Consider the following 27,767-nt stretch of genomic DNA (forward strand, 5'->3'; position numbering starts at 1 on the left):
ACACCTCACAGCAAGAAGGTCCTGGATTTGATCCACAGGTGGGGAGGTCCGGGTCCTTTCTGTGTGGAGTTTGCATGTTCTCCCTGTGTCTGAGTGGGTTTACTCCGGGAGCTCCGGTTTCCTTCCACAGTCCAAAGACATGCAAGTGAGGTTAATTGGAGATACAAAATTGTCCATGACTGTGTTTGACATTAAACTTGTGAACTGATGAATCTTGTGTAACGAGTAACTACTGTTTCTGTCATGAATGTAACAAAAGTGTCTAAAACATGACGTTAAAATCCTAATAAATAAAGAAATAATGTGGTATTTAGCCTTTCCCTTTTGAAATATAAGTTAAATTGCAACCGTCTCACTCCTTGCTCCTGAGAAAATAATATAGTCCTTTAGCAATTTTTGTTGTTGTTTGACTGCATTTGTTGTTTGTGTACATTAATTGTCATATGCTTTACATCCTACACCTCATCTAGGATATAAAACAGAACTTGGCACCATATCTAATAAAAAGATTTTTGTAAAGCTATGAAACATTGAAATATTGTATTTTTGGTTTGGTTGATATACCTGTTGATTTTGGTGCGTAGGTGTAAATATGATCTGAATTTTAATGTTTTGGTATCAATCCAGTATTTTGCTCAGTACAGTTTTGACATAAGATTCAAGAGTTTTACACAAACATTATTGTTTGTTTATTAGGAACATTCATCAGTTCACATCAAACACAGTCATGAACAATTTTGTACTTTCAATTCACCTCACTTGCATGTCTTTGGACTGTGGGAGGAAACCGGAGCACCCAGAGGAAACCCACATAGGCGACATGCAAACTCCACACAGAAAGGACCCGGACCGCCCTACCTGGGGATCGAACCCAGGACCTTCTTGCTGTGAGGCGACAGTGCTACCCACTTAGCCACCGTGCCACCAGAGTTTTATTGTCATGTGCACAGAAGAACCAGCAGTGACACCGTACAATGAAATTCTTACTTTGTTCGTCCTCCAAACGTCAATAAGTATTATACATAAAACAAAATTAAACTAACAGAATAAAAACTTAGTATAAAAACTTTTAAAAATATATACATTTAAACTATAAAACTTTTTATATACAAAACATAATGTTTAGTAGCTTTGGTTAAAGAGGGTTGAAGTTGTCTTTGAGTCTCTGTCTTTATCTCTGCCAGTGGGTGTGTTAGCAGTGGGTCTAGCATGCAGTGCGAGTTCAGTTGCTAGGCTGGACACGTTTACATGACCGTCCTGTACAAGTATGTGTCTGACAGAGTCCCCCTTCCCAACTGGGAGGAATACATTTGTGTTGTAGTTTCCTCTTTGTTAATGGGTTCCAGTTTGAGCAAATTTAAATCCGAGTATATGAATCTACGCTTGCTTACTTCATCTGTGCCTGCTAATTTTTCTTCAGCAAACTTCTACTACTTTTATTGTCTGTTTTTGTTTGGATCGACTTTCTTCGTGGTCGTGAGCGGATGATGATCATGTGTATTGCAGTCTCTGTGGGTGGAGTTTTGCGTTGTATTCAGTGATGTTGCACAGACTCGCGTTTGGGTGAAAGAAAGTTAGGTTTTGTGTTTGTGGTGGGCTTGGTGCTTAGGATTCTTCTAAACACGCAGGTCAGTCACTTTATTTGTCTTTTCTTTCACATTCTTTATTTAAATTATCGAACAAAAGTGCTAAGACAACGCTACCTGTCCGCTACGCTTTTCCTTCCGTTAGTTGATAATAAAGTTCTATTTGTGCATGTGACGAGGCCAAACTGCACTGCGTGGTCATCTGTTTATAATTAGGACCGGTAGAATCTGTTTTACTAGTTGCGTTTTTAGTTTAGTTATAGTTGTATTATTATTATTTCCCTCTTAATATGTGATACGGCAGAAAGAAGTGTTTCATACTTTTACCGAACTTCAGAAACAGCAGTTGTTTAAATACCACATTTCAGCATGATTTTTATATTTTATATTTCTGTTTTTATGTTTATCATAGACATGTTTTCTAGTTTGTGAATTTATTTTAAGGCGCTTTCCATACATTTGACTTACATACTGTACATTCCAAGTCATTTTTATTGAAAAAAAAGTAAATTTTGCCCCTGCACTAAATTTTGTCTACTTAATCGTAACGTAGACTAAAATATGCTATAAATTTAAACAAAACTAAACTTAGTTTGTACCCAAGGATAGTTTCAGTTCCTGGTAGATGAGTGGATCAGTTGTCGACTGTTCTTATGCAATGTGATCTCTGCTGATTTACCTGGTGGATCATAAAAGCTGTTCTCTTACACACCCCTTTTTATATTCTCAAATGATTTTTTTGACTCATTTCCTGCTTTAAATTCTTTCGCACAAAGACAAGAGATAGTCACAGAGACATCAACATACATGCACACCAACATTTTCCTCTCTTGTTCCCCAGGACAGGATTAATAAGGGGAAGTCAGCTGTAAGCTTCCCTGCTTTACTCCTCACAGGACGTGAGTGTTGGACCTTTTACACTCTACAGTCTCATAGAGTTTCAAGATAATGGCCGTTATTCATCAAAAGAAGCTCTTGCTCTCTTGTATGATTGTTGTCACTGTCATCGTGGTCTACCTAAGTTTGAAACTAAACGGTGGTGGTAAGCTGATCAGGTAAGCAACGGCTTTGTACACATGTTAATATTAGGTTTTGTATTTCACTTCTGGAAAAAAAGCTATTTCTAAACAACCTAACTAAGGAAATTTCTGGTTTAGAGTTTATTGGTAATTCCAAAGATTTGTGTCGTTCCCACTTGCAGTCTTTATATAATAATTTAACTGATTGTGCTAAATCATACATTTTTAATAAATGCCCCATTACACAATGTCAGACATAAGATTCCGCATGCTATGTTCATCAGCTTTATTCTTAATGCTGGTGTGTATTTGGCTTATAACCAGGTATCATTTTACCCAGTTTAGTAGTCCCATATCATGGTATTTCTGTCTCTGTATTTCACTATGAGTATGACATTCTTGGGATCATATATGTAACTCCTCTTACCCCAAACATAATAAACTTAAATGTTGCCAGTGAGTTCTTGCTTGCTTTGATGTTCTTCATTCTTGTAATTTTTTCTTGAGGAGTTTTGCTTAAGAGTGTAGTGCATTCATTTTGAACCATGTTGTAGAGTTTTGGGTGGAAGTATTTGTCTGGGATGTTTTGTTGTCTTATGAGCTTGCCATTTGCTGATTATCGAACAGATTGAGCTAACTGGGATGTTAAATGGAAAAGCTACATAGTCATAGCAAACACCATATAATTTTGCTCATGAGAATCTGTGTTGGATTTTTGTTGGATTTAGATAGATAGATACAGGGGTTGGACAATGAAACTGAAACACCTGGTTTTAGACCACAATAATTTATTAGTATGGTGTAGGGCCTCCTTTTGCGGCCAATACAGCGTCAATTCATCTTGGAAATGACATATACAAGTCCTGCACAGTGGTCAGAGGGATTTTAAGCCATTCTTCTTGCAGGATAGTGGCCAGGTCACTACGTGATGCTGGTGGAGGAAAACGTTTCCTGACTCGCTTCTCCAAAACACCCCAAAGTGGCTCAATAATATTTAGATCTGGTGACTGTGCAGGCCATGGGAGATGTTCAACTTCACTTTCATGTTCATCAAACCAATCTTTCACCAGTCTTGCTGTGTGTATTGGTGCATTGTCATCCTGATACACGGCACCGCCTTCAGGATACAATGTTTGAACCATTGGATGCACATGGTCCTCCAGAATGGTTCGGTAATCCTTGGCAGTGACGCGCCCATCTAGCACAAGTATTGGGCCAAGGGAATGCCATGATATGGCAGCCCAAACCATCACTGATCCACCCCCATGCTTCACTCTGGGCATGCAACAGTCTGGGTGGTACGCTTCTTTGGGGCTTCTCCACACCGTAACTCTCCCGGATGTGGGGAAAACAGTAAAGGTGGACTCATCAGAGAACAATACATGTTTCACATTGTCCACAGCCCAAGATTTGCGCTCCTTGCACCATTGAAACCGACGTTTGGCATTGGCACGAGTGACCAAAGGTTTGGCTATAGCAGCCCGGCCGTGTATATTGACCCTGTGGAGCTCCCGACGGACAGTTCTGGTGGAAACAGGAGAGTTGAGGTGCACATTTAATTCTGCCGTGATTTGGGCAGCCGTGGTTTTATGTTTTTTGGATACAATCCGGGTTAGCACCCGAACATCCCTTTCAGACAGCTTCCTCTTGCGTCCACAGTTAATCCTGTTGGATGTGGTTTGTCCTTCTTGGTGGTATGCTGACATTACCCTGGATACCGTGGCTCTTGATACATCACAAAGACTTGCTGTCTTGGTCACAGATGCGCCAGCAAGACGTGCACCAACAATTTGTCCTCTTTTGAACTCTGGTATGTCACCCATAATGTTGTGTGCATTGCAATATTTTGAGCAAAACTGTGCTCTTACCCTGCTAATTGAACCTGTGCAATTAATGAAGATTGGCCACCAGACTGGTCCAATTTAGCCATGAAACCTCCCACACTAAAATGACAGGTGTTTCAGTTTCATTGTCCAACCCCTGTAGATAGATAGATACTTTATTGATCCCGAAGGAAATTTGAGATTTAAAATTATTTACATAGATTTGTTTCATTTGCAGCATTAATGTGTAGATTACTTGTCTTTTCATGTTACCTTTAGGGTCTGTATGTAGACACCCAAAGGGCCAATAGCACTGCAGGGGAATTGAGTCCTGGATGCCAGTGTTAGTGGATTAGCTTTATATACCACTGCGCTTTTAACGCTGCCAAAGTTAACATATGCACTGGAAGTATAGTAAAGCACTACTATGCACTGTTGTATCTCAAACTGTTCTGTACGTTAGCTGATAAAACATGGTCAGGAGAGTTCTTTATAGTGGAGCATGAGGCAAAATATTGGAATAATTTTTGTAGAGAAATAGCATTTATTGCATATTTTTTAATCAGTATAACATGCAGTCTGTTTACCGGCTGTTAACAGATGCTCTATGCGGATACAATTGAAAGATAAATTACGTAGGGTTGTATTACATAACAGATCACACATTTATGATTGAAATGCAAAATAGTTTTCTCACCGTACTCAGATCTGAAGCTCACCTTCTTAAGAGGGGATTCCATTGCCAACAGAAGTACTGAATTTGTTCTAATTGGTGGTAGGCAGCACAGTGGCTTACTGGTCTCCTCCAGGTAGCATTGTCGTCTCACAGCAAGAAGGTCCTGGGTTCGATTCCCAGGTGGAGTGGTTTGGGTGCTTTCTGTGTGGGTTTCCTCCAGGAGCTTCGGTTTCCTCCCACAGTCCAAAAACATGCAAGTGAGGTGAATTGGAGATATAAAATTGCCCATGACTGTGTTTGACATTAAAGACTTGATTAAAGCATGATGTTTAAATCCTAATAAATAAATAATTGGTGGTATGGGTAAAGCTGTGCTCAACTGCTGCAAGCATGCCAAGCGCCACATGATTGCAGAGTTTGATTTGATCACTTTGACATGGATGTAATTTCAGCTGTTTCATTGTTGAATGTCATCAATATTCCTATCATTATTGTGTTGGTGAAGCCATTTTAAAGCATTAAAAAGCATAGTGTTGTCTTTAGTCACATGCTGCTGTCATCAGCATGTCCAGTGCTGCAAGCGTTGAACCATTTTGAGCCATTAGCTTAAACCATAAACCAAAACTCATAAAAGTCCATTTGTTAAAACTACTACCTGCTCAAATTAATTTAGCAATGGTTGCCACAGCGGCTCTGCATACCTGATTTAGCCCTTTTTTTTTCAGATTGGATGCCCTTTCTGGCGCAACCCTCCTTATTTTCTTCTGGGTTCAGAACCCCATTAAATATCATTTTATTGTTGAAACTCATAATTTAATGACTTTATTTAAATAGCTTTATGGAAATACCTTAGTGGATCAGTTTGGCATTCTGCCCCTACAGGGTGTCAAAACTAAATGTACTTAAACAGTGCTGTAATTAATTGCTGTGTGAGCTGTCAAACACAGTAGTTCAATTCAACTTTGTTATTATGCCAATACAAAGTTGGACAGTACAGCGAAACTCTGTCGGGCTACTTCTCCAGTGCTTTGATAGGTAATAAAGAATATTAGAGAACCTTGAGTAAAAAAAAAAATATATATATATATATATATATAATAAATGATAAAATGGATAGTTCAGTTAAATTTCAGTTAAAATGCCAATGTGCATATAATCCCATCAGCTGGTAGAGCTCAATGTACAACCCCTGGCAAAAATTATGGAATCACTCAAATCTGAGGAAAAAATTATGGAATCACTCTGTAATTTGCAGTTTAAAAACAAAACATCTGCAGCAGATTAGATTTGCTAATTATTCTTCAGTTTAAAAAGAGTGCTTACACCTCGGAGAGCTGTTGCACAAAGCAGATTGTCATGAATCATGGTTCCAACACAAGATATGTCAGTTGAAACAAATGAGAGGATTATAAAACTCCTTCAAGAAGATAAATCATTGTGGAATGTCGCAAAAGATGTTGGTTGTTCCCAGTAAGCTGTGTTTAAAATCTGGACCAAGTACAAACAAAATGGGAAGGTTGTAAAAGGGAAGCATACTGGTAGACCAAGTAAGACATCAAAGCATCAAGATAGAAAACTTCTTGAAAACAGAAAATGCACAACAAAACAAATGAGAAACAAGTGGCCGGAAAGTGGAGTCAATGTCTGTGACTGAACTGTAAGAAATCACCTAAAAGAAATGGGATTTACATACAGAAAAGCCATCATTAACACCTAAAAAGAAAAGAACAAGGTTAAAGTAGGCTAAAGAAAAGCAATCGTGGACTGTGGGTGACTGGATAAAAGTGATCTTCAGTGATGAATCGCGAATCTGCATTGGGCAAGGTGATGATGCTGGAACTTTTGTTTGGTGTCTGTCCAATGTCCAATGAAATTTATGAAGATAACTGCCTAAAGAAAACATGTTAATTTCCACAGTTGTTGATAATATGGGCCTGCATGTCGGGTAAAGGCACAGGGGAGATGGTCTTCAATAAATGCCAAAGTCCACATTGAAATTTTGGACGCTTTTCTTATTCCATCAGTTGAAAGGATGTTTGGTGATGATGACTTCATTTTTCAAGATGATAATGCATCTTGCCATAGGGCAAAGGACGTGAAAACTTTCCTTCAAGAAAACATATAATGTCAATGGCATGGCCTGCAAATAGTCCGGATCTCTCTTGCTGTCTTACTGTCTACATAGGCAGCTGACTTAGTAGAGAGGATTCTAATAAGTCAGTGACTTAAAAGGCAGGTTATTCGAACGCACTACTTAGATAGCGATAACATCGGGTTTAGCATTTCGCGTTTAGCATTTAGCATCTCGCCATTAAAACCAATAAACTGAGGTAGCACAGCACGCTAACGTCAATAACATCTCCCTTCATGTACCGATAACGGTTAAATTTCCTGACAAGCCCGAACTTGCAAATAAAAACACTCGGTACAAGTTTATACAAGTTAAAAATCAGTAATATTTTATTTACGTTTGAAAATAACTCCATTCGTTTCTCCGCCCCGTCAGCCATGAATGCTGGGATTGTCTTGATCACTAAGGCAGCGTCGGAGCTCACTCGTTCTTGAGCCAAAATAACATTGAAATAATAAGATGCCTCAGAAGTGAGGATTTTAAGGCATCTAGGATTTCGAACAGCCTCCTTCTCGGGAGCGCGCACAGGATGACGTAAAATGCTGCCTATGTAGAGAGCACACTAGCTTTTCGAACACACCCATTGTTTCTAAGAATTGCTTCACATCTGTGTTTCATGGAGTCAACCAACTTCTGGCACCTGTGAACAGGTATTCCAGCCCAGGACGATTGGACCACATTCCACAATTCCACTGCATTTCTTGGTTTTGCCTCAGAAACAGCATTTTTTATGTCACCCCACAAGTTTTCTATTGGATTAAGGTCCGGAGATTGGGCTGGCCACTCCATAACGTTAATCTTGTTGGTCCGGAACCAAGATGTTGCACGCTTACTAGTGTGTTTGGGGTCTATAGCTGCGTCCGGAATCGCATACTTCCATACTCAATAGTACACGAAATGAGGACGCGAGAGCAGTTAGTATGTCCGAATACATAGTAAAAATAAAGAGGTATGCGAGAAGTACCCAGATTACCTACTTATTGGGCAGCCATGTTTGAGTATGCAAGCGATGCACACTTGCGGTCCGTTAATGTATCCCATAATGCAACTGGAGCTGCGTAGGCGTTCGAAGCGTAATAAGAAACAAGAAAGATAGCGGTCCTCCGTTTACAAGTGTAAGTAAGAAAAATAAAATAAAACATTTTAAAGACGAATAAATAACAAAAACACGATAAATATCCAAACGTTTGGCGAGTGGGGTTTGTAATGAGTCTGTAACCATGGTGATATCACGTCTCACGTCATCACTTGACGTTGAAAAGATGGCGGATGTAGTGCGTAGCGGTGTTGTGTGCATACTGCACACTTCTGTACTGGAAGTATGTACTTTTTTACCGGCAGAGTAGTGCATACTTCCTCCAATCTAGTACGTACTCTCTAAGTATGCGATTCCGGACGCAGCTATTGTCTTGTTGAAACATTCATTTCACATTTCAAGGGCATTTCCTCTTCAGCATGAGGCAACATGACCTCTTCAAGTATTTTGATGTATTCAAACTGATCCATGATCCATGGTATGGGATAAATAGGCCCGACACAATAGTATGAGAAACATACCCATATCATGATGCTTGTGCCACCATGCTTCACTGTCTTCACAGTGTACTGTGGCTTGAATTCAGTGTTCGGGGGTCGTCTGACATACTGTCTGCAGCCCCTAGACCCAAAAAAAACAATCTTGCTTTCATCAGTCCACAAAATGTTGCGCCATTTCTCTTTAGGCCAGTCAGTGTGTTCTGTGGCAAATTGTAACCCATTCAGCACATGTCGTTTTTGCAAAAATGGGACTTTGCGGAGGCTTGGTTTGGGATAGCTTGGCTTCACATAAGCGTCTAACTGTCACAGTACTCACAGGTAACTTTAGACCTTCTTTGATCTTCCTGGAGGGGATCATGGCTGAGTCTTTGCCATTTTGGCTATTCTTCGATCCATTCGAATGTTAGTTTTCCGTTCTCTTCCACGTCTTTTTGGTTTTGGTTGCCATTTTAAAGCATTTGAAATCATTTTAGCTGAGCAGCCTATACTTTTCTGCACTTCTTTATATGTTTTCCCCTCTCCAATCAACTTTTTAATCAAAGTACGCTGTTCTTCTGAACAATGTCTGGAATGACCCATTTTACTCTGTTTTTTTTTTTTAGAGAGAAATGCACCATAACCAGCATGTATAACATCTGCTGCTTTTATTCTTTAATAAGGGCCACCTGTTTGACACCTGCTTTTTTACATAATGAACGACCTCACTAATTGAACTTCACACTGCTATTATTTTGAACATGCCCCTTTTAGTTACTTATTCAATTACACATAATCAGCATCATGCATGTCATGACTGTTGGGTCTGTTGGTTTTTTATTACTCTACTACACCTACTAATAAATTTGTTGCCATGTATAAATATAATTTCTACCAAAAACAGTGATTGATCTGGTTAGTGATGTTGGACTGCTATTATTTTGAACACAACTGTATATAGCGAAGTGCTTTGATAGATAATAAAGAATTTTAGAGAACCTTGAGTAAAAATATATATAATAAATGATAAAATACACAGAATAGACGTAGTGCTAGGCAACTAACAACTGGCATGGTGTATGGATCGTAATTGTGAACAAGGAGGTAGAAGGTAAAGTAATGTTCAGAATGTCAGGATGTGCAAATAATATTGTTCAGTATATAGTGTTGTGCAAGTAGGAATTCGAGGTTTTCAAGTGGATAGTTCAGTTAAATTTCAGTTAAAATGCCAGTGTGCATATAGTCCCATGAGCTGGTAGAGCTCAATGTATAGACTTATAAAATGTGTCAGGAAGTGTCAGGAAAAGGACAGTGACAATCCAAAGTAAGTTACTCATGATTTAGTAATTGAAGCTGGTGTGACCAGTTTAACAGTACATGGTAATGACTGTTATTGAGTGTAGTGGTTTCAGCTCGGATGTTTTGGTACCTTTTTTTCAGATGGTAGTGGTTGGAACAGAGAGTGGCAGGGGTGTGTGGGATCTGAGATGTTGCTGCTCTTCCTCAGACATCTCTTGTTTAGATTTCTTAATTGTATGAAATGATAATTGCAGTAATATACATTTATATTTTTGGCATTTAGTAGACGCTTTTATCCAAAGCGACTTGCAGTACTGTGACAGTATATTGTCTAAGCAGTTGAGGGTTAAGGGCCTTGCTTAAGGGTCCAACAGTGGCAATCTTGCTCATGCAGTTCTGTCTCCAGGTAGTTTCGGTTTCTTTTAATTTTCTCTTTTTCTGAGAACTTGGTTGTTGCACGCACTCTGAGCAGCCAATCGTGTCAACCAGTTTTAATTTTTGTTCTATCCCTTTTCTATCCACTTTCTCTGTTGCCGGCTGCAGATATTATTGTGTTTCTTTCTGATATATTGGCCACCTCCTTTATGTTTCTTTTACCCTTTTTATTTGTGGCTTTTTAGCCGCAGTATTGTTCTACTTTGCATAGAAACAATGCAAACATGATAATAGACTTTCTTACAAATACAAACTTAAGGACTTGCTTATAAACTAGAGCTGGCACCAATCCGATACTCTATCTGTATCGGTCCGATATTGGCCCAAATCACTCTATCGGATATTGGAAGAAAAAAAAAAGTGTAATCCGATCCGATACTGTTGCCTAATGTAAATAAGGCCATTCAGAAAATAAAACACACGGATCTACTTAAACTTTTAGCATTTTAAAAAATCATCTACTACTGCTACATCTAAAAACACTTTTTTACAGCAAATGTCTACAATTGGAAGATGTGGATGTCAATCAAATGCGATGGACCAATTAGAACTGACTTTTATTATTTCATTGTTTCATTTTTATTGTTTATAAATAATATTTTTATTATTTATTTTATACATTTTTTCGCTGCCTCTTTAATGTGTAGACTTAAGAGTTGACAGATCTAGAATTTTATATTGAAATTATAATTTATTTGTTAAATACAGATAAAGTTGCACTTTAAATTTTATTTGAAATGTTTGTACTGTGCTGTTAAACAAGTTAAAAATGCTGCTAAATGTTCTGTGTGTAAAAGTTAAAAGTAGTGAAAGTAGTTTTGCAGAAGTGTGATGTTGTAGGTTCTGTATTTATTCCTTTAGAATATTTGTTTCACAGTCTAAGCATTGTTATTTAGATAGCTAATTTAACCATGGTGCACTGAGACATGTAATATTACTGCTTAGTTGTTTGAGAGGAGAAATGACGGTATCGGATTGGTGTCGGTATCGGACATAAAAAAGTGGTATCGAGCCAGCCCTATTATAAACCCAATAAGTCACTGAATTAGTACAATGTTTTCATATGAAAAACAGGTCCTACCTTGAAAATAACTCACCAGAGTATACGAGGTGTTAAAAAAACAAACAAACGAACCTGTCCCAAATTCCTGAACTGTTTTTTATGATTGTTCCCCATTCTTTTCAGTTTTACTTTGCCCATGTTTATTTTGTTCAAGTTCCTGCAAATATATATGGGTGCTTGTAGCATTTCACATTTCTTTTTACTAATTCTAACATTATTATTATTGCTCTTTGTTTCTAGGATTCAGTGCAGCAAAGATTATTATAATCATATCTCGTGTCTGCTGTCTGGTAAAGGGACTGAAGAAACGAGAACCTTAAACTCAATAGCAACAACTTTAGCAATCCGAAACGGAAAACCTGTGATGGTGACTGACACTAACAAATCAACAAAGAAACCACCACCACCAGCTAAACCAACAGAACCAGACTTCATTGGAGACAACTATGTCATTGATTATGTTCCACCTCAAACGGTTTGTCTTGTAGAATCATTCTGTTGCTTTTATTAAGTATTGTTCTCAGGTACATGAAATCTCTAATGAGAAGTAATGTGTAACGTTTGCAGAATGGGTCGTACTGAACAGCTCAGTAACTTTCAATGTGGTATTTTTTTGTAAACAAATCAGATTATTACATCAGCATCATTCTGCCCTGGGTGGCTAAGTGGGTAGCACTGTGGCCTCACAGCAAGAAGGTCCTGGGTTCGATCCCCAGGTGAGGCGGTCCAGGTCCTTTTTGTGTGGCGTTTGCATGTTCTCCCCGTGTCCGCGTGGGTTTCCTCCGTGTGCTCCGGTTTCCTCCCACAGTCCAAAGACATGCCAGTGAGGTGAATTGGAGACACTAAATTGTCCATGGCTGTTTTTGATATAACCTTGTGAACTGATGAACCTTGTGTAATGAGTAACTACCGTTCCTGTCATGAATGTAACCAAAAGTGTAAAACATGACGTTAAAATCCTAATAAACAAACAAACATTCTGCTCTGCTACTGAAACTTAAATCACAAGAAGCAACAAACTTCCAGCCATGAAATATCATGCAACAACAGCTCACAGAACAAGGATGGCCAAACGCTAAAGCATGAAGCTTAGAATTATGTAGCCTAAAAATGTTTCTAAAAGCCATCAAACCATTTTGACCAATGCTTTTGAATTTGTGGATGGGGTTTTTATGACCAATGACCACACACAAACCAAACCATATGCAATAAAAGAGGGTAAAGCACGTTTATTTACATCAAACCAAGAATTTCTGCAACTGTGTTAGGAGTTTATTTGTTCTCAAAAGGACATTTTTGCAAAAAAAAAGACATAACCCTTTGGATGTGGCTGATTCATAAACACTGCCTTAAGTCACATACTTCACAACACAATGTGACATAACTGGGACACTATTTTAAATGGTTACCAAGTGTAAATGAGGGGCGGCACGGTGGCTAAGTGGGTAGCACTGTCTCCTCACAGAAAGAAGGTCCTGGGTTTGATCCCCAGGTGGGGCGGTCCGGGTCCTTTCTGTGTGAAGTTTGCATGTTCTCCCTTTGTCTGTGTGGGTTTCCTCCGGATGCTCCGGTTTCCACCCACAGTCCAAAGACATGCAAGTGAGGTGAATTGGAGATACAAAATTGTCCATGACTGTGTTTGATATAACCTTGAGAAGTGATGAACCTTGTGTAATGAGTAACTACCGTTCCTGTCATGAATGTAACCAAAAAGTGTAAAACATGACGTAAAAAATCCTAATAAACAAACAAACCAACCAAGTGTAAATGGTTACCACGTAAACAGGAACTCAAACAATGCCATTGGAGAGAAAACAGGGAGAATTATTTTTTTACTACTGTAATGTTACTTGCGTTTATTAGCTTTTAGCTTTTTTGTGTGTATGTTTTAATTTGCATTTCGTTTTATTAAATACATGTAGTCTGTTAACGTGACTGTACTCTTATTTTCGTTAGATTTGTCCCAATAGCATCCGGAACAAGGTGAACCAGACTGACCTTGCTAAGACATTTTTATGGAATGTTCCAGTCTTGCAGTGGGCAAAGCATTTCTCGCTGCAAGAGTATAAGCGATTAAGCCATTTTCCTGGTGCCCACGGATGGGGCGGCGTTAGCATAGACGGTAAGTTCTGTCAGTAATGTAAAAATGTAGTAAGCATGGACAGATTGAGTCTGAATAGGTCATGGAATCATTGTCAAAGCATGAAATATTTCTATTTCTTCCTCTACTGGGTTAAAAAAAATAATAACTGTAAAATTGATTGAACTGAATCTATAATTTGAATATTTATGAATATTTAAATTAAACCTCTTTCTAATGAGCTATTTCTTAAACCTCCCAGTGGGCATAGATACACTCTTTCAGGTTTAGGTTGACAGCGTGGCAAGAATAGCTGCTGCTGAGTAAAAAGCAAACCGCAACTCACTTAAACAAAATGAAAAAGATTCTCTGATCTGATGAGATGAAACTTTAACTGTATTGTCAGTACACCAAGCACTGTGGTGAAAAACAAAATAGGCCCAGCACATCACTTGGCTAATACCATGAAACATGGTGGAGGTAACTTCTGTGGGCGTGCTTCTCAGCAGCAGAGCTAGGAACTCTGAAAGGAATTGAGGGAGAGATTAATGCAGTTGAGTTCAGGAATATCTTTAAAGCAAACCTACCCCTGCGAGCACACAAACTCAGACTGGGACAGCTCTTATCCCATTAACAGCCAAAACAAGACTAATGTGGGTTCCGGACAAGTCTCTGAATGTCTTTAAGTGGCCCAGACTTTAACATCTTTGGGGAGACCAGAAAATGACAGTCCACATACATTCACCATCTAATCTGAAATGCTTGAAATGATCTGCTATGAAAAATAAGATACACTGCCTTAATCCAGGTAGAGACCTATCTGAGAAAAATAGTAGAAGAATAATAATTGAAATAATAAGATTTCAGTTTTTGATTGTATTGTTTTGACATTATGGCTGATTAAGTGTAAATCGATGGGTGAAAATGGAAATTATATTTGCTTAAAGTCAAATCCACAACACAAAGTGTGCAAAACATCAGCAGGTTGGTTTACTGCCTGAAGCCACTGTGATGAGGCGAAATAGTATTGTGAACATCAAGATCACACCACAAGGTACCACCCAAAAAAGGCACACTAGAGTTTAGTTCCAAAATACTGGAGTGTGACTGCATAGTTCTGTCACAATGCACACGCTAATTCTGTAGAAATTGTTCAATCCCCCCAATAAATAATAAATAAATAATACACTTCCTGGCCAAAAAAAAGGTCACACACTCTAATATTTTGTTGGACCGCCTTTAGCTTTGATTACGGCACACATTCGCTGTGGCATCGTTTCCACAAGCTTCTGCAATGTCACAACATTTATTTCTGTTCAGAGTTGCATTAATTTTCCCCCAAGATCTTGTATTGATGATGGGAGATTTGGACCACTGCGCAAAGTCTTCTCCAGCACATCCCAAAGATTCTCAATGGGGTTCAGGTCTGGACTCTGTGGTGGCCAATCCATGTGTGAGAATGATGTCTCATGCTCCCTGAACCACTCTTTCACAATTTGAGCCCGATGAATCCTGGCATTGTCATCTTGGAATATGCCCGTGCCATCAGGGAAGAATAAATCCATTGATGGAGTAACCTGGTCGTTCAGTATATTCAGGTAGTCAGCTGACCTCATTCTTTGAGCACATAACATTGCTGAACCTAGACCTGACCAACTGCAGCAACCCCAGATCATAGCACTGCCCCCACAGGCTTGTACGGTAGGCACTAGGCATGATGTGTGCATCACTTCAGCCACCTCTCTTCTTACCCTGATGCGCCCATCACTCTGGAACAGGGTAAATCTGGACTCATCAGACCACATGACCTTCTTCCATTGCTCCAGAGTCCAATCTTTATGCTCCCTAGCAAATTGAAGCCGTTTTTGCCGGTTAGCCTCACTGACAAGTGGTTTTCTTAAGGCTACACAGCTGTTTAGTCCCAATCCCTTGAGTTCCCTTCGCATTGTGTGTGTGGAAATGCTCTTACTTTCACTATTAAACATTTCTCTGAGTTCTACTGTAGTTTTTCTACCATTTGATTTCACCAAACGTTTAAGTGATCGCCGATCACGATTATTCAAGATTTTTTTCCGACCACATTCCTTCCTCGAAGATGATGTTTCCCCACTGTCCTTCCACTTTTTAATAATGCGTTGGACAGTTCTTACCCCGATTTTAGTAGTTTCAGCTTCTCCTTAGATGTTTTCTCTGCTTGATGCATGCCAATAATTTGACCCTTGTGAAACAGATTAACATCTTTTCCACGACCACAGGATGTGTCTTTCGACATGGTTGTTTAACAAATAAGAAGCTACTCACTGCATCAGTTAGGGTTAAATAACTTGTTGCCAGCTGAAACAATCAGCCATGCAGTAATTATCCAATGGGAAGCTCTTACCTATTTGCTTAGTTAAATCCAGGTGGTGACCTTTTTTTTGGCCAGGCAGTGTATAATAATTACATAATAATATGTTGTGTGCAACAGCTTTATTTCAGCAGAATTACACATTTTTACATTTTATTCACAGCAGCTATGTAGAGATTAGGGTTGGGCGGTATGACGGTATTGCGGTATACTGCGGTATTTAAAAATGTTGACGGTATTGAAAAATAGTGACGGTATTTTAAAAAATGTGAAGCGCCAAATTTCTGCTTCAGGTCCACCTTGAAAACGGAGACTTTAAGACATTCGCGCATCCACAGTAAGGGAGGGGTGGGAGTGGTGGGAGTGGTAGGCGGTTGGGAGCTCACTGATTGGTTGTAGTGATGGGAATTATGGCTCCTTGAAGGGAGTCGGATCTTTTGGCTCGGTTCCTTTTAAAGAGCCGTTCAAACAAATGGCTCTTCGTTCTTCTGGAAGCGCTACTGGGTAAACTATAAAACAGCCCCGATATGAATATCAATGATGAACAATCATGCACATTTTGCTACTTTGCCTTAAATGTAGGTCTAATTCAAACAACACTTACATGAGAAAAAAAGATTTATTTTATAAGGAAAAAAACTACAGGGAAGAGACATGCTGTGGTTGCATTAAGTTTCAGAAAAATCCTCTCTTGTGCAGAAATGTGCCTGTGTTTGTTTCTGCTTTAAAACATACGTGCCATGAACGAATCAGATTTAACTTAATTAAACAAGTTTATTTCTCAATTATTTGTCATTATATTACTAGCACTGCACGTTTTCTACATGTTCTCTCTGTAGCTCGGTTACGGTTTAGTCTCTCTCTCTCTCTCTCCACGATATTAAAAGTGTTTTCGGATTTGAATTTTGACAATAAACTTATTATGACTGATTAATTCCCTCTACTGATGGAAGCGGAACGTGTGGGTTACAGCCGATAAGAACTGCGCAGAAGTAAAAATTATATAACGGCTCCCAGAGACGCATTTAAACTTTTGCGTAAAATATTTATTATTGATCAAATCGGATAAGCAATGTCTTACGTTCTGATTGTTTTATTTTTTGTAATGAAACATTTGAATACTGTGATTACACTGTAAAGTTTGTCTGCCCCAATACTGCCCAACCCTAGTAGAGATCACTATTTTTTTTTTTTACTTTGACTATGTTGAGTTCTATGTCTAATATATTAACAGTTCTGAACAGTTCGCTGTCTATATTAAACACGTCGGCTAACCGACTCATGTTTGAGGACTGGAAAGAGAAGAACATGGGATCAGGCTGTATCCACTGTGCCGTGGTAGGAAATGGAGGCATTCTGAATGGGTCGAAGAAAGGACAGGAAATTGATGAGCACGACTACGTCTTCAGGTAAGATAATGATCAATTTGCTCAGCAGTTTGTTTCCTGGGGGGGGGGCTGCGGTTTGGTTTTTGTTAGCGGACATTCCCTGTGAGAAGTAGCATTTTATGATTTGTGTGAGTTTTCCTTATTTTCCCATTATTTCACAAAAAAATCAGTAGGTAGATTGGCTACTCCAAAAAGACACATAGGTGAGAATGACTGAATGAATCCCTGCGGTGGATTGGTTTCATGTCCAGGGTTTGTTCTTGATTTGACCTGCAGTCCTTCCAAACGAGGCCAGACCCATCACAAACCCTCTGTTTAGCTCTCTGTTCATAGGGCAGCAGGGTGGCTCGCCTCACAGCAAGAAGGTCCTGGGTTCGATCACTAGGTGGGGTGGTCCGGGTCCTTTCTGTGTAGAGTTTGCATGTTTTCTCTGTGGCTGCGTGGGTTTACTCCGGGAGCTCCTGTTTCCTCCCACAGTCCAAAGACACGCAGTGAGGTGAATTGGAAAAACTAAATTGTCTATTTAGTCAGCAACAATCAGTGATGACATAGTTACCTTGAAAAAGTAATCTGATTACTGATTACTCCTTTAAAAAGTAACTTAGTTACTTTATGGATTACTTGATTTTAAAAGTAACTAAGTTAGATTACAAGTTACTTTATTAGTTATATAATGCGGAATATTTCGAAGATATTCCTTTGCAATACTTTATCATTTGGCTGCCAACTTGTGTGTACTGATGAGACTCAATTGAATCCCAGAACATGCTAGTGTGAATGCATGGAAAACAAATTTAAATTTTCTTTCAAAAATATGATACAGACTGACCAACACTATTACGCTAAATCAGCATTGAAAATTGACTTTACTTTTAATAGCCTTCTACAATGCTGGAGCTTCTTAAAACGGAAGATTTTCTTTTAAATAGAAGTGTTATTTACCTGCTATTATAAAACGGATAGTTCCGGTCCTAAAATCTGATTGGCTGAGCCGCGTTCGAAGCCGTTGTAAAATCCCCGATAAACGCACACCTATGACCACCTCACATCATTCCATATTAATATGCCACTGAATAGAAAAAATTTATGTTATTTTCGCACTCATGTTGCCTAGCAACACTGTTAATCGAACTATTTTGCGTCGCGGAAGAATGCTTTATTGTAAGTTTATACACAATAAATACATTTATGAATTAAACATTGTTGTATTTATTATATTTTATGTTGACCGCCGTTTTATAAAAGCAATAAGCCACTCGAGACCGTGCATTACTGTTATGATTTTAGCACGGGGAAAGAAGTTTTACGTCATCCCCGTGCTAAAATCACAGTAATGCACGGCCTCTCGTGGCTTATTGCTTTATTAAATTGTTTTCCAACAAAATCCGCCCAATTTGGCGGATAATCGCCCAATCTGGCAACACTGGAATGCGCAGAGCCAGCTGGCACTTTTACTCGTAGCGTGCCACGAATACTACTAAATAGTACTACTTCTGTAATTGTGTTGGTGGTTGACATTTATGTTGAGTGTATTACTGCACTGTTTTGGTGAAGAACTACTCATCTGAGGTGCGCTGCTCCTGCGTGCAGAAATGCTTCCGCAAAAAATTGCCGGCAAAGCGGTGGTGGGGGGGCCAGAGGGGTGGCCTAAGATTACTTTATGGTGGCCATGGCAACCACTGGCCACCCCCTGGCTCCGACCCTGCCAAGAAGAAAGCAAAAATATCTTTTCACTAAGGAAAATGACAAAAATAGTAACGCACAGTAATTTGGATAAGTAACTTTAATCTGATTACTGGATTGGAAATAGTAACGCGTTAGATTACTCGTTACTGAAAAATGTGGTCAGATTAGTGTAACGCGTTACAGACCATCAGTGGCAACAATGCTGCTACCTTAACGAACCTGCTCGATTACATTTAGGTCTGTTTTGTATTGTCTCAATTTATATAAACTCAACTAACTTGTACACTTGTGCAATCGCTGCTAGTTGCATGATATTCTCGTAGGATTTAGTGGTTCCCATCCAACCTACATTCAGTTGCACCCAGCCAGGCTGGTGGCACTACTGTGACTAGTAGAGAGAAAAAAGAACAGGGTGGCAAACATTGCACATTTGCTTACTCATGAGAGGAAACTGAAAAATCAGGAAGCACCCAGCATGAACACCTAAAGAACATGCAAAACTCCTTACAGACAGTAATTTTAGGCAAGAATCAAATCCAGGGCTTCAGGATCCATGTGTTTGTGTGACACCCACTCTTTCAGACCCAATTGACAATTTTGCAATGCTTTTTTGCATGCTGCATTCATGTCAGAACCAAAAATAGCAGCATTTTACAACTTTGATTGCTGCTAAGGTTTCATTTCAGGAACCATACGTATAATCATGAGATGGTTGCTGTGGGTCCAAAACCCATATGGATCCACTGGGCACATACCCACACCTAGGGGCCACTTTGATTAGCCAGTCAATCTAGGAGAATATTTGGGTTTCATTAAATTAAGGGGATTATTTCTACGAACCTGTAGAAACAAAATAGAGTTAATTAACCTAGCTAGATTTAAACTTACCGCTAACGAAAGACCAGACGATCATGTAAATATCTGTGATGTATATAATATTTGGGGTAATGATAGCGTCAAGCCATATGTTTAACAACCCTGCTAAAATGTGCAGGTTTAAAGGCCTGTGGGGTAAAAAAGGAGGGGAACAGCTTAGTAGGTAAAGTAAGCTGTATGGTATGATGTAGTCTCTGTGGTCTTGTAGTCCTAGACCCAGGCTGACTGAAGCCTTATCTATTTTCTCTGTTTACTGAATGAATACTGTTTGCTAGTCTAATTATTTTAATGAACAAAAAGGTACTGGCATTCACCTGAAAGTGTCTTAGTTGCTCAGTTGTGGTGAATCCACTCTTCATATCTCCTCCTGGTCATGTGATCATACTCATTTAACAGTCAGGTCTTCTCATCTGACATCAGTTGCTAATCTTACAAATGCTTTTTGTAGTAAATAGGCACATATCCTACAAACATTTTGAAATCTACAGCTGTCCCAAGAGCGTAGGTTATTATACATCAAGTGTCATTCAATATTAATCTGCATTGTTTAGTTCAACAGGCCAATAGTCAGGTGTCTACATACTTTTGGCCATATATATATGTGTGTGTGTGTGTGTGTTTTTTTTTTTTTTTTTTTTTTTTTTTTTTTTTTTTTTTTTTTTTTTTTTTTTTTTGGTAAGAGCAGAAATATCAGATTGTAGCAATAATATAAAAATGATCATTTAAGAAAAGGGACAATGCATAATGTCAGTCATTGAGTAACTTTTTTACTTTCTTCTCTTCAGGACAAACGGTGCAGTCATTGAAGGATTTGAGAAAGATGTTGGAAAGCGTACCTCCTTTTACCTCTTCTCATTCAACACGTTCATGAACTCAAGACGAAGTTACAGAGATGTAGGGTACAAGGGCGCACCACAGAGCAAGGTAATTAGGTGGTCCAAATATATATACACTCACACTAGTGCCTAACCTCACAAATGCTCTTTGTAGTAAATATTCAAACTAGCAATGGCCTGAGCAATAAGTAGAGGAAAACAAAACACATACTTGCTGTTGTAAAAAAAAAAAGTTATAAATCACTAGCTGGTAATTATTAATCCCCAGTTTGGGGTAGATCATTTGTAGTGATAACTTTTTGCTTGCTGTTAACAGACACAGTTGTAAAGAGTGAAGTGTGTGGCTGAAAGGTTCATATTCCTATACTCAAAAGTAGTTTAGTTTTGGTGTAGTTTTAATCAAATTCATTTGTTCCGATTATCACTTGAGCATCTGATTATCGCTTTTAACCTTAATGAGAATAAGAACAGAATAGTTTTACTTAACCTATGGTGGAATATGCACTTTACAATGCTGCACAAGAGAAAACCCTTCAGGCGGGTTGTGGTAGGGCTGTGAACTTCGCCCATCCAGTGCTGTGCACGTAGGTAGAAAAAAAACTGTTCTGAGTGTGATAGATTTGTGAATGATTAAGTGTCTGTTTAATGGACAGTGTATGTTCTCATAACAAAGCTAAAACGGATACTGAAGGTAAGTGTATGAAACAATGACATGCTGTTATTTAGTTGCTACTATTTGTGAGAGCTTGAATGCAGAAAGATTAATAAACAAAAAAAATCTCAAGATACATAAAGATATTTTAAGATACATAAAGATATCTTAAAATGCTTGTGTATTCTAAAGCATGTCTTGCTGTATTGCATATTATAACAACCCACATAATCTTATAAACAAACACTATATTAGAAATAATTTAAATGTGGCCAAATACAGTGCATACACTGTATGGCCAAAAGTATGTAGACACCCGACCATGAAATTGCTGTACATCCCATTTGGAATGAATATTGATCTCCAATCCCCCAAATATTTTTAAAAAGTTGGATGCATATAACACTTTTTGTAGAGTTGATAATTTGGGATACGTGTCTATATATTTTTTATTAAGTGTATGTGTTAAAAAAGTCAGTTTGTTGCTATGGAAAGTCCTGAAAGGTAAATTGATTTATCTTTAAAAATTATTTTCAGTAATTCTTATGAAAGACTGTAGTTCACATAAATAAACTGGGGTGGCACGGTGGCTAAGTGGGTAGCACTGTCACCTCACTGCAAGAAGGTCCTGGGTTCGATCCCCAGGTGGGGCGGTCCGGGTCCTTTCTGTGTGGAGTTTGCATGTTCTCCCCATGTCTGTGTCGATTTCCTCCAAGCCCTCCGGTTTCCTCCCACAGTCCAAAGACATGCAGGTGAGGTGAATTGGAGATACGAAATGGTCAATGACTGTGTTCGATATAAGCTTGTGAACTGATGAACCTTGTGTAATGAGTAACTACCGTTCCTGTCATGAATGTAACCAAAGAACATGACGTTAAAATCCTAATAAATAAACAAACAAATTTAATAATAAAAAAGAGTGTTCAGGTAGCGCAGTGGTCTAAACCACTAGCCCACCACCACTCTCTCAAGTTTAAATCTCTGTCAGCTGGGTGCCTACACAGGCATGATTGACTGTGTTTGGGGTAGGGATGGCCTCTGCTGGTTGGTCGAAGGTGCCTGCACATAAAATAAAAATAAATACAAAAAAACCTTGGTACATTTTTAACTGCAAACAAAGCAAAACAAAAAACCTTACCATTCAGGGTTTTCACTGTCAGGACTATTTAATAAACAAATAAGCTTAATATATTATGGTCTTTGTTTTCTGCCTGCAGGAGACCAAGTTTGTTTTTCTGCCAGACCATGCCAAAGACTATGAAATTATGATGGCTGAAGCCACACACTTGGGTGAGAAGTAAGTAGTACAACTATTTCTGACTTAAAATACAATCATTCTAAATTATACAGTAAATAAACAAATTAAACAAGTAGCTTTATCTTAACTTGAATTAAGCCAGGTTTGGGATTGTCAAATCAGTGAATACATTTCTATCTTTTGCTCCTAGGCCAACCAATTATTTTGGTAATAATGTGACTGTAAAGAAGTTTAAAATGCTTCATCCTGACTTCATCCGTTACGTCCGAAACAGGTGAGATTATGTTTGTGTTTGTATGCTGAACATGTACAGATGTGATCAGAAACATTTCACCCTCCAGAGGAAATAAATAATTACCACCTGCTATGTTGGCATTGCTCAGCTTTTGGGCATTAACACTTCATTGCTTGCATTGTGATTGGTCACTTTGGATAAAAACGTCTGATAAACACTGTAAATATACGAGGGGTCTTCAAAAAGTTTCAGCACTTTTAAAACTCTATTTATTAAGAATTTCAAAAATAAATTACATTGCTTTTTTCCGATGCATTTTTCCCAGCGACGTACCAACTTTTTAATGCCATCAGCAAAAAATGTTTTCGGTTGAGTGCGTAGACACTGAAGCACCGCTGCTTTCACATCATCATCACATGAAAATCTTCTTCTCCCTAAAGCTTTTTTAAATGGTCCAAAAAGGTGGAAATCAGATGGCACTAAATCTGGACTATAGGCTCTCTCTCAGGCTCTCAGACACGACCGATTACTCCTCTCACCCTCACTGTTTCCAACAAAAATATGAAAGTGCTAAAATTTTTTGAAGATCCTTTGTAAATAAAAATGTCCAATTAAAAACTGTTAGTTTATAGGAATTGAAGTTAAATGTTCAACAGGTTCCTAGATAGGAAAAATGTGTTAAAAACTCAAAATCATTAAACCAGTGTAAATGTTTATTGTTATATACTGTGTATAATACATAAAGAGTTCTGGCCTCAGTTACAGTAAGTATTGTTTTTGTTATTGTGTAGGTTTCTACATTCAAATATTCTTAAAACCAAGCATAAAAACATCTACAGGCCATCTACAGGAGGAACCATGCTAATGGCTGCTCTTCATACATGTGACCAGGTAGGAGCAGTTTCATTTCATAATCCCATTTGGATTCGATTCATTTCATAGTTTAGTTCATTTGGAGAAAAACTGTACATACACTTGTAATGGATATACACCTGTAATACACCGACCAGGCATAACAATATAACCACTGACGGGTGAAGTAAATAACACTGATTATCTCTTCATCAAGGCACCTGTTAGTGGGTGGGATATATTAGACAGCAAGTGAACATTTTATTTTCAAAGTTGATGTGTTAGAAGCAGGAAAAATGGACAAGTGTAAGGATTTGAGCGAGTTTGACAAGGGCCAAATTGTGATGACTAGTTGACTGGGTCAGAGCATCTCCAAAACTGCAGCTCGTGTAGGGTGTTCGTGGTCAAAAGTGGTCCAAGGAAGGAACAGTGGTAAACTGGTGACAGGGTCATGGGTGGCCAAGGCTCTTTGATGCACGTGGGGAGCGAAGGCTGGCCCGTGTGGTCCGATCCAACAGATGAGCTACTGTAGCTCAAATTGCTGAAGAAGTTTTGCTGGGGCAGCAAAAGAGGAACCAACACAATATTAGGAGGATGGTCATAATGTTATGCCTGATCGGTGTATGACAGCAGTATTCAGATTTCAATATTGCAGTTTTGTGCCACAGGAATGGTAATGATTAAATGGTTAACCGATAACCAACAAATAAGTCATTGTTTAAGTGTTGCTTTTGCTTAAAAAGATCTTTTACATTCATTTCCAACAGCTGACTTATTGAAACTGAGAGAGCAGCTGGTGTTCAGACTGTTAAAAGACACAAACACCCCAATTTTGATAAGTTTTGTACAGAACTAAGTGTATTAGGAGTTATTTTGGGGAACAAAATGTATTAAATTGGCCATATTTTTATTAATGTTATATTCATATATAAATCATATTATTATTAAATCATAAAAAGACTTATTTTGTATTAAATTTTGCTTTCACTCTGCCTTGCTGCCATTTTTTATTTAGCTTTTAGTTACCTAAACCTGTAAGGATTTTTAGAGTGGGAATTGATATAGCGTTTCATGTCCCTTTAATTTGTGACTCACCCTCACCTTCATGCACCAACTCATTTTGACAAAGCACTGCTGTTATATTAAAAGTGCAACAGGAAGTTCATGTGTTGGTTGCATATGCAAAATTGTGGGCCAGAGGTTTCTCACCACTTTCACTTTTATTCAGTCTGGAAGCTAGTGTTGCAAAAACACTAACTGCATTCCTATTTAATTGATTAAATAAAATATTTTGCTTCAAACCTTGTTGTAACTGGTTTTGGAGAGCAGTGGTGGCTTAGTGGTGAAAGTACTGAACTAGTGATTAGAAGGTTGCTGGTTTAAGCCCTACCACCACCAAGTTGCCACTGTCTGAGCAAGACCCTTAACTCTCAATTGCTCAAATTGTATTCGGTCGTAATTGTAAGTCGTTTTGGATAAAAGTGCCTGCTCAAAGCTGTTGTAATTGTAAATGTAAAATTTAGGGGCAGTTGTTGCCTGGTGGTCAAAGTACTGGTCTAGTAAGCAGAAGGTTCCATTGCCAGGTTGCCACTGTTGGGCCCTCGAGCAAGACCCTTAACCTTCAATTGCTTAGACTGTATACTGTAAGTCGCTTTGAGTAAAAGTGTATGCTAAATGCCAAAAATGCTGCTCAGGTGGCGCAGCGGTAAAATACTCTAGCGCACCAGAGTTGGGGTTTCGAATACATCGTATCGAATCTCAGCTCTGCCTTTCCGACTGGGCTGGGCGGCAGCATGAACAACGATTGGCTGTTGTTTAGGGTTAGAGGGTAAAAAAAACGTCAGATCATAGGTCATCATAACTGGTGCAACTGCAGCCCCTGCTGGCTGACTGATGGCGCCTGCACAGGGCTGAGGAATAATGCTGATGGGGGTGTGGCCCTCCATACACAGTGCCCGTCAGTGTATGAACTTGACTCGTGCAGGTGAAAAATGCAGTCTGTACTGACTGTACGTGCCGGAGGGGTTAGGGTTAGGGTTAGTCAGTTATGTCAGTTAGGTATGTCAGTTGAGAGGCGTCCTCAGTCAGCAGTGAAGGGTCGAATCAGTATAGAGGACGCAATCAGGGTAATTGGACACGACTAGATTAGGGGGGAAAAGTGGGGAAAAATAGAAAATTCAAAAAATAAATGCCAAAAATGTAAATGTTGGAACTGGGCCATTATTGTTAACTAGAGTTCAGTCCTGCATTAAAAAACTGTGTTTTAAATTTTTTTATTCTTAAATGTTAATGTAAAACCTCTTTTTCTTTTGTCATGTCCAAAGGTGAGTGCCTACGGGTTTATGACGCCAGACTTCTACAAATACTCGGACCATTACTTCGACAAAAAACACCACAAAGTTGGTTTCTATGCCAACCATGACCTAAAGCTGGAGTTGAAGCTGTGGCAGGAGCTGCACAAGGCAAAACTTTTAAAACTTTACATGCGGTGATGAACATGCGCTGAGCTAGCTTGGACGCTAACAAAAAAATGTGAATTGTCTTCTGCCCACAATCACTGCCACTGATGTGGGTATGGCTTTTGGACATGGGTTGCGGTGTTTTAAAGCCTGGTGAAGGTAAATATGTAGTGAAAGGTGAAGTTAAGGGGCTTTTCTTATTATTGACTGTTTTAAAAGGGGGAAATGAAAACCCTTGCAAACCCGCTCAGGAAATAAAAGTGGGCTATAGGTACAGTCCAGTAAAGTTGAACCAGCTCTGTGTACTACATTTATGTACAGGACTGCAGAAGAACGCTGTTTTAGATACAGAGTTGTCTTCACAACTTTTTTGGAAGAAATGGTTTACATGGTCTGGATGAATTGGAATGCTGACTGCCAGTCAAGCCTCATCACTTGAGATCAGGACCTGGCCTCACTAACACTTTTGACTGCTCGGATTCAGTTCTACAGACGTTTACCAGATGAGTGGTGTCTGTTGTAGCAGAAAGCTAGGCAGCGTTGTATCAATGCCCATGGTGTTGAATGGGATGCACGTATTTATTTGATAATCAGGTGTCCACAATCTGTTGGCTGTGCAGTGTAAAGAGTCCTGCCCGCTGTTCTATTATATCTTGCAGACAATTAATGACACTACAGACAATGTAATTTAAAAGAAATTGTACAGCCAATGTGTGGCCTTAAACATTAAGTGCTAATCGTGTTGAGTGAGTGAGTAAATAAGAGATTAGGTACACAATGAAGGAAACACTGTGCAATATTCTGTTGTTATATGATTGCATATTTTTTGCACTAATTGAATCAACCGATGTGTAATTAATTATGTTAATGAAACATTCAACTCTTCTGTGCCATCTGTGGTGAATATAATTTAGAGTGACAGGTATGAAGTATAATGGTTTATATGAATTACAATGGACACAGACACACACACACACACACATGTGCAAATAAAAAGAACAGGGTAGCAGTTATGTAGAACAGTAAGATGCACATCAAGTATTGAGGCTTGTTGATATGAAACTTTGTGGTCTGTTTTGTATTGTAATAGTACGCTATACAATCTGTTAACTGGCAAAATGTGCATATCTAATTGAAAAATATGCAGATTTCTACACTGAATTCAATTCACTTGTAGCTGGATTGGGTAATATGAAAAGTGCAACAGGAAGTGCTTTTGTTGGTTGCATATGCAAAGTTGTGGGCCAGAGTTTTTGCCCAGTTTCTCTGACCACTTTTATTCAGACTGGAAGTTGAAATTCCTATTTAATAAATGGGCCTTTATTGTTAAGATAAACTAGAGTTCAATCATGCATCAATAAATTCTGGGTTTTTAATTGCTGCTAATTTTGACACTAATATGTTGCCACTTCGTGTTGCCATAATTGTTGCTTTTTTTCCCCCAAAAGTAAGTGCCTATGGGTTTATGATGCCGGACTGCTTCAAATACTCTGACCTGTTTTCTATGCCTTAATTGTTTTCAAATAAAAAGTACACAAGTGTTTCTTACATTTA

At 38.7% G+C, this 27,767-nt stretch overlaps 1 protein-coding gene across 1 annotated transcript; it reads left to right on the plus strand.

Moving 5' to 3' along the window:
* Nucleotides 1-2,534: 2,534 nt before the first annotated feature.
* Nucleotides 2,535-27,767, plus strand: st6galnac (ST6 (alpha-N-acetyl-neuraminyl-2,3-beta-galactosyl-1,3)-N-acetylgalactosaminide alpha-2,6-sialyltransferase). Its single transcript, XM_063003927.1, has 9 exons — nucleotides 2,535-2,641; nucleotides 11,785-12,019; nucleotides 13,501-13,666; nucleotides 17,206-17,380; nucleotides 20,707-20,845; nucleotides 22,627-22,706; nucleotides 22,858-22,941; nucleotides 23,694-23,793; nucleotides 26,079-27,767. Exons 1-9 carry the CDS (start codon nucleotides 2,535-2,537, stop codon nucleotides 26,244-26,246), a joined length of 1,254 nt encoding a protein of 417 aa, XP_062859997.1. The 3' UTR covers nucleotides 26,247-27,767.

The sequence above is a fragment of the Trichomycterus rosablanca genome, chromosome 10, assembly GCF_030014385.1.
Source record: "Trichomycterus rosablanca isolate fTriRos1 chromosome 10, fTriRos1.hap1, whole genome shotgun sequence".
Lineage (NCBI taxonomy): Eukaryota > Metazoa > Chordata > Actinopteri > Siluriformes > Trichomycteridae > Trichomycterus > Trichomycterus rosablanca.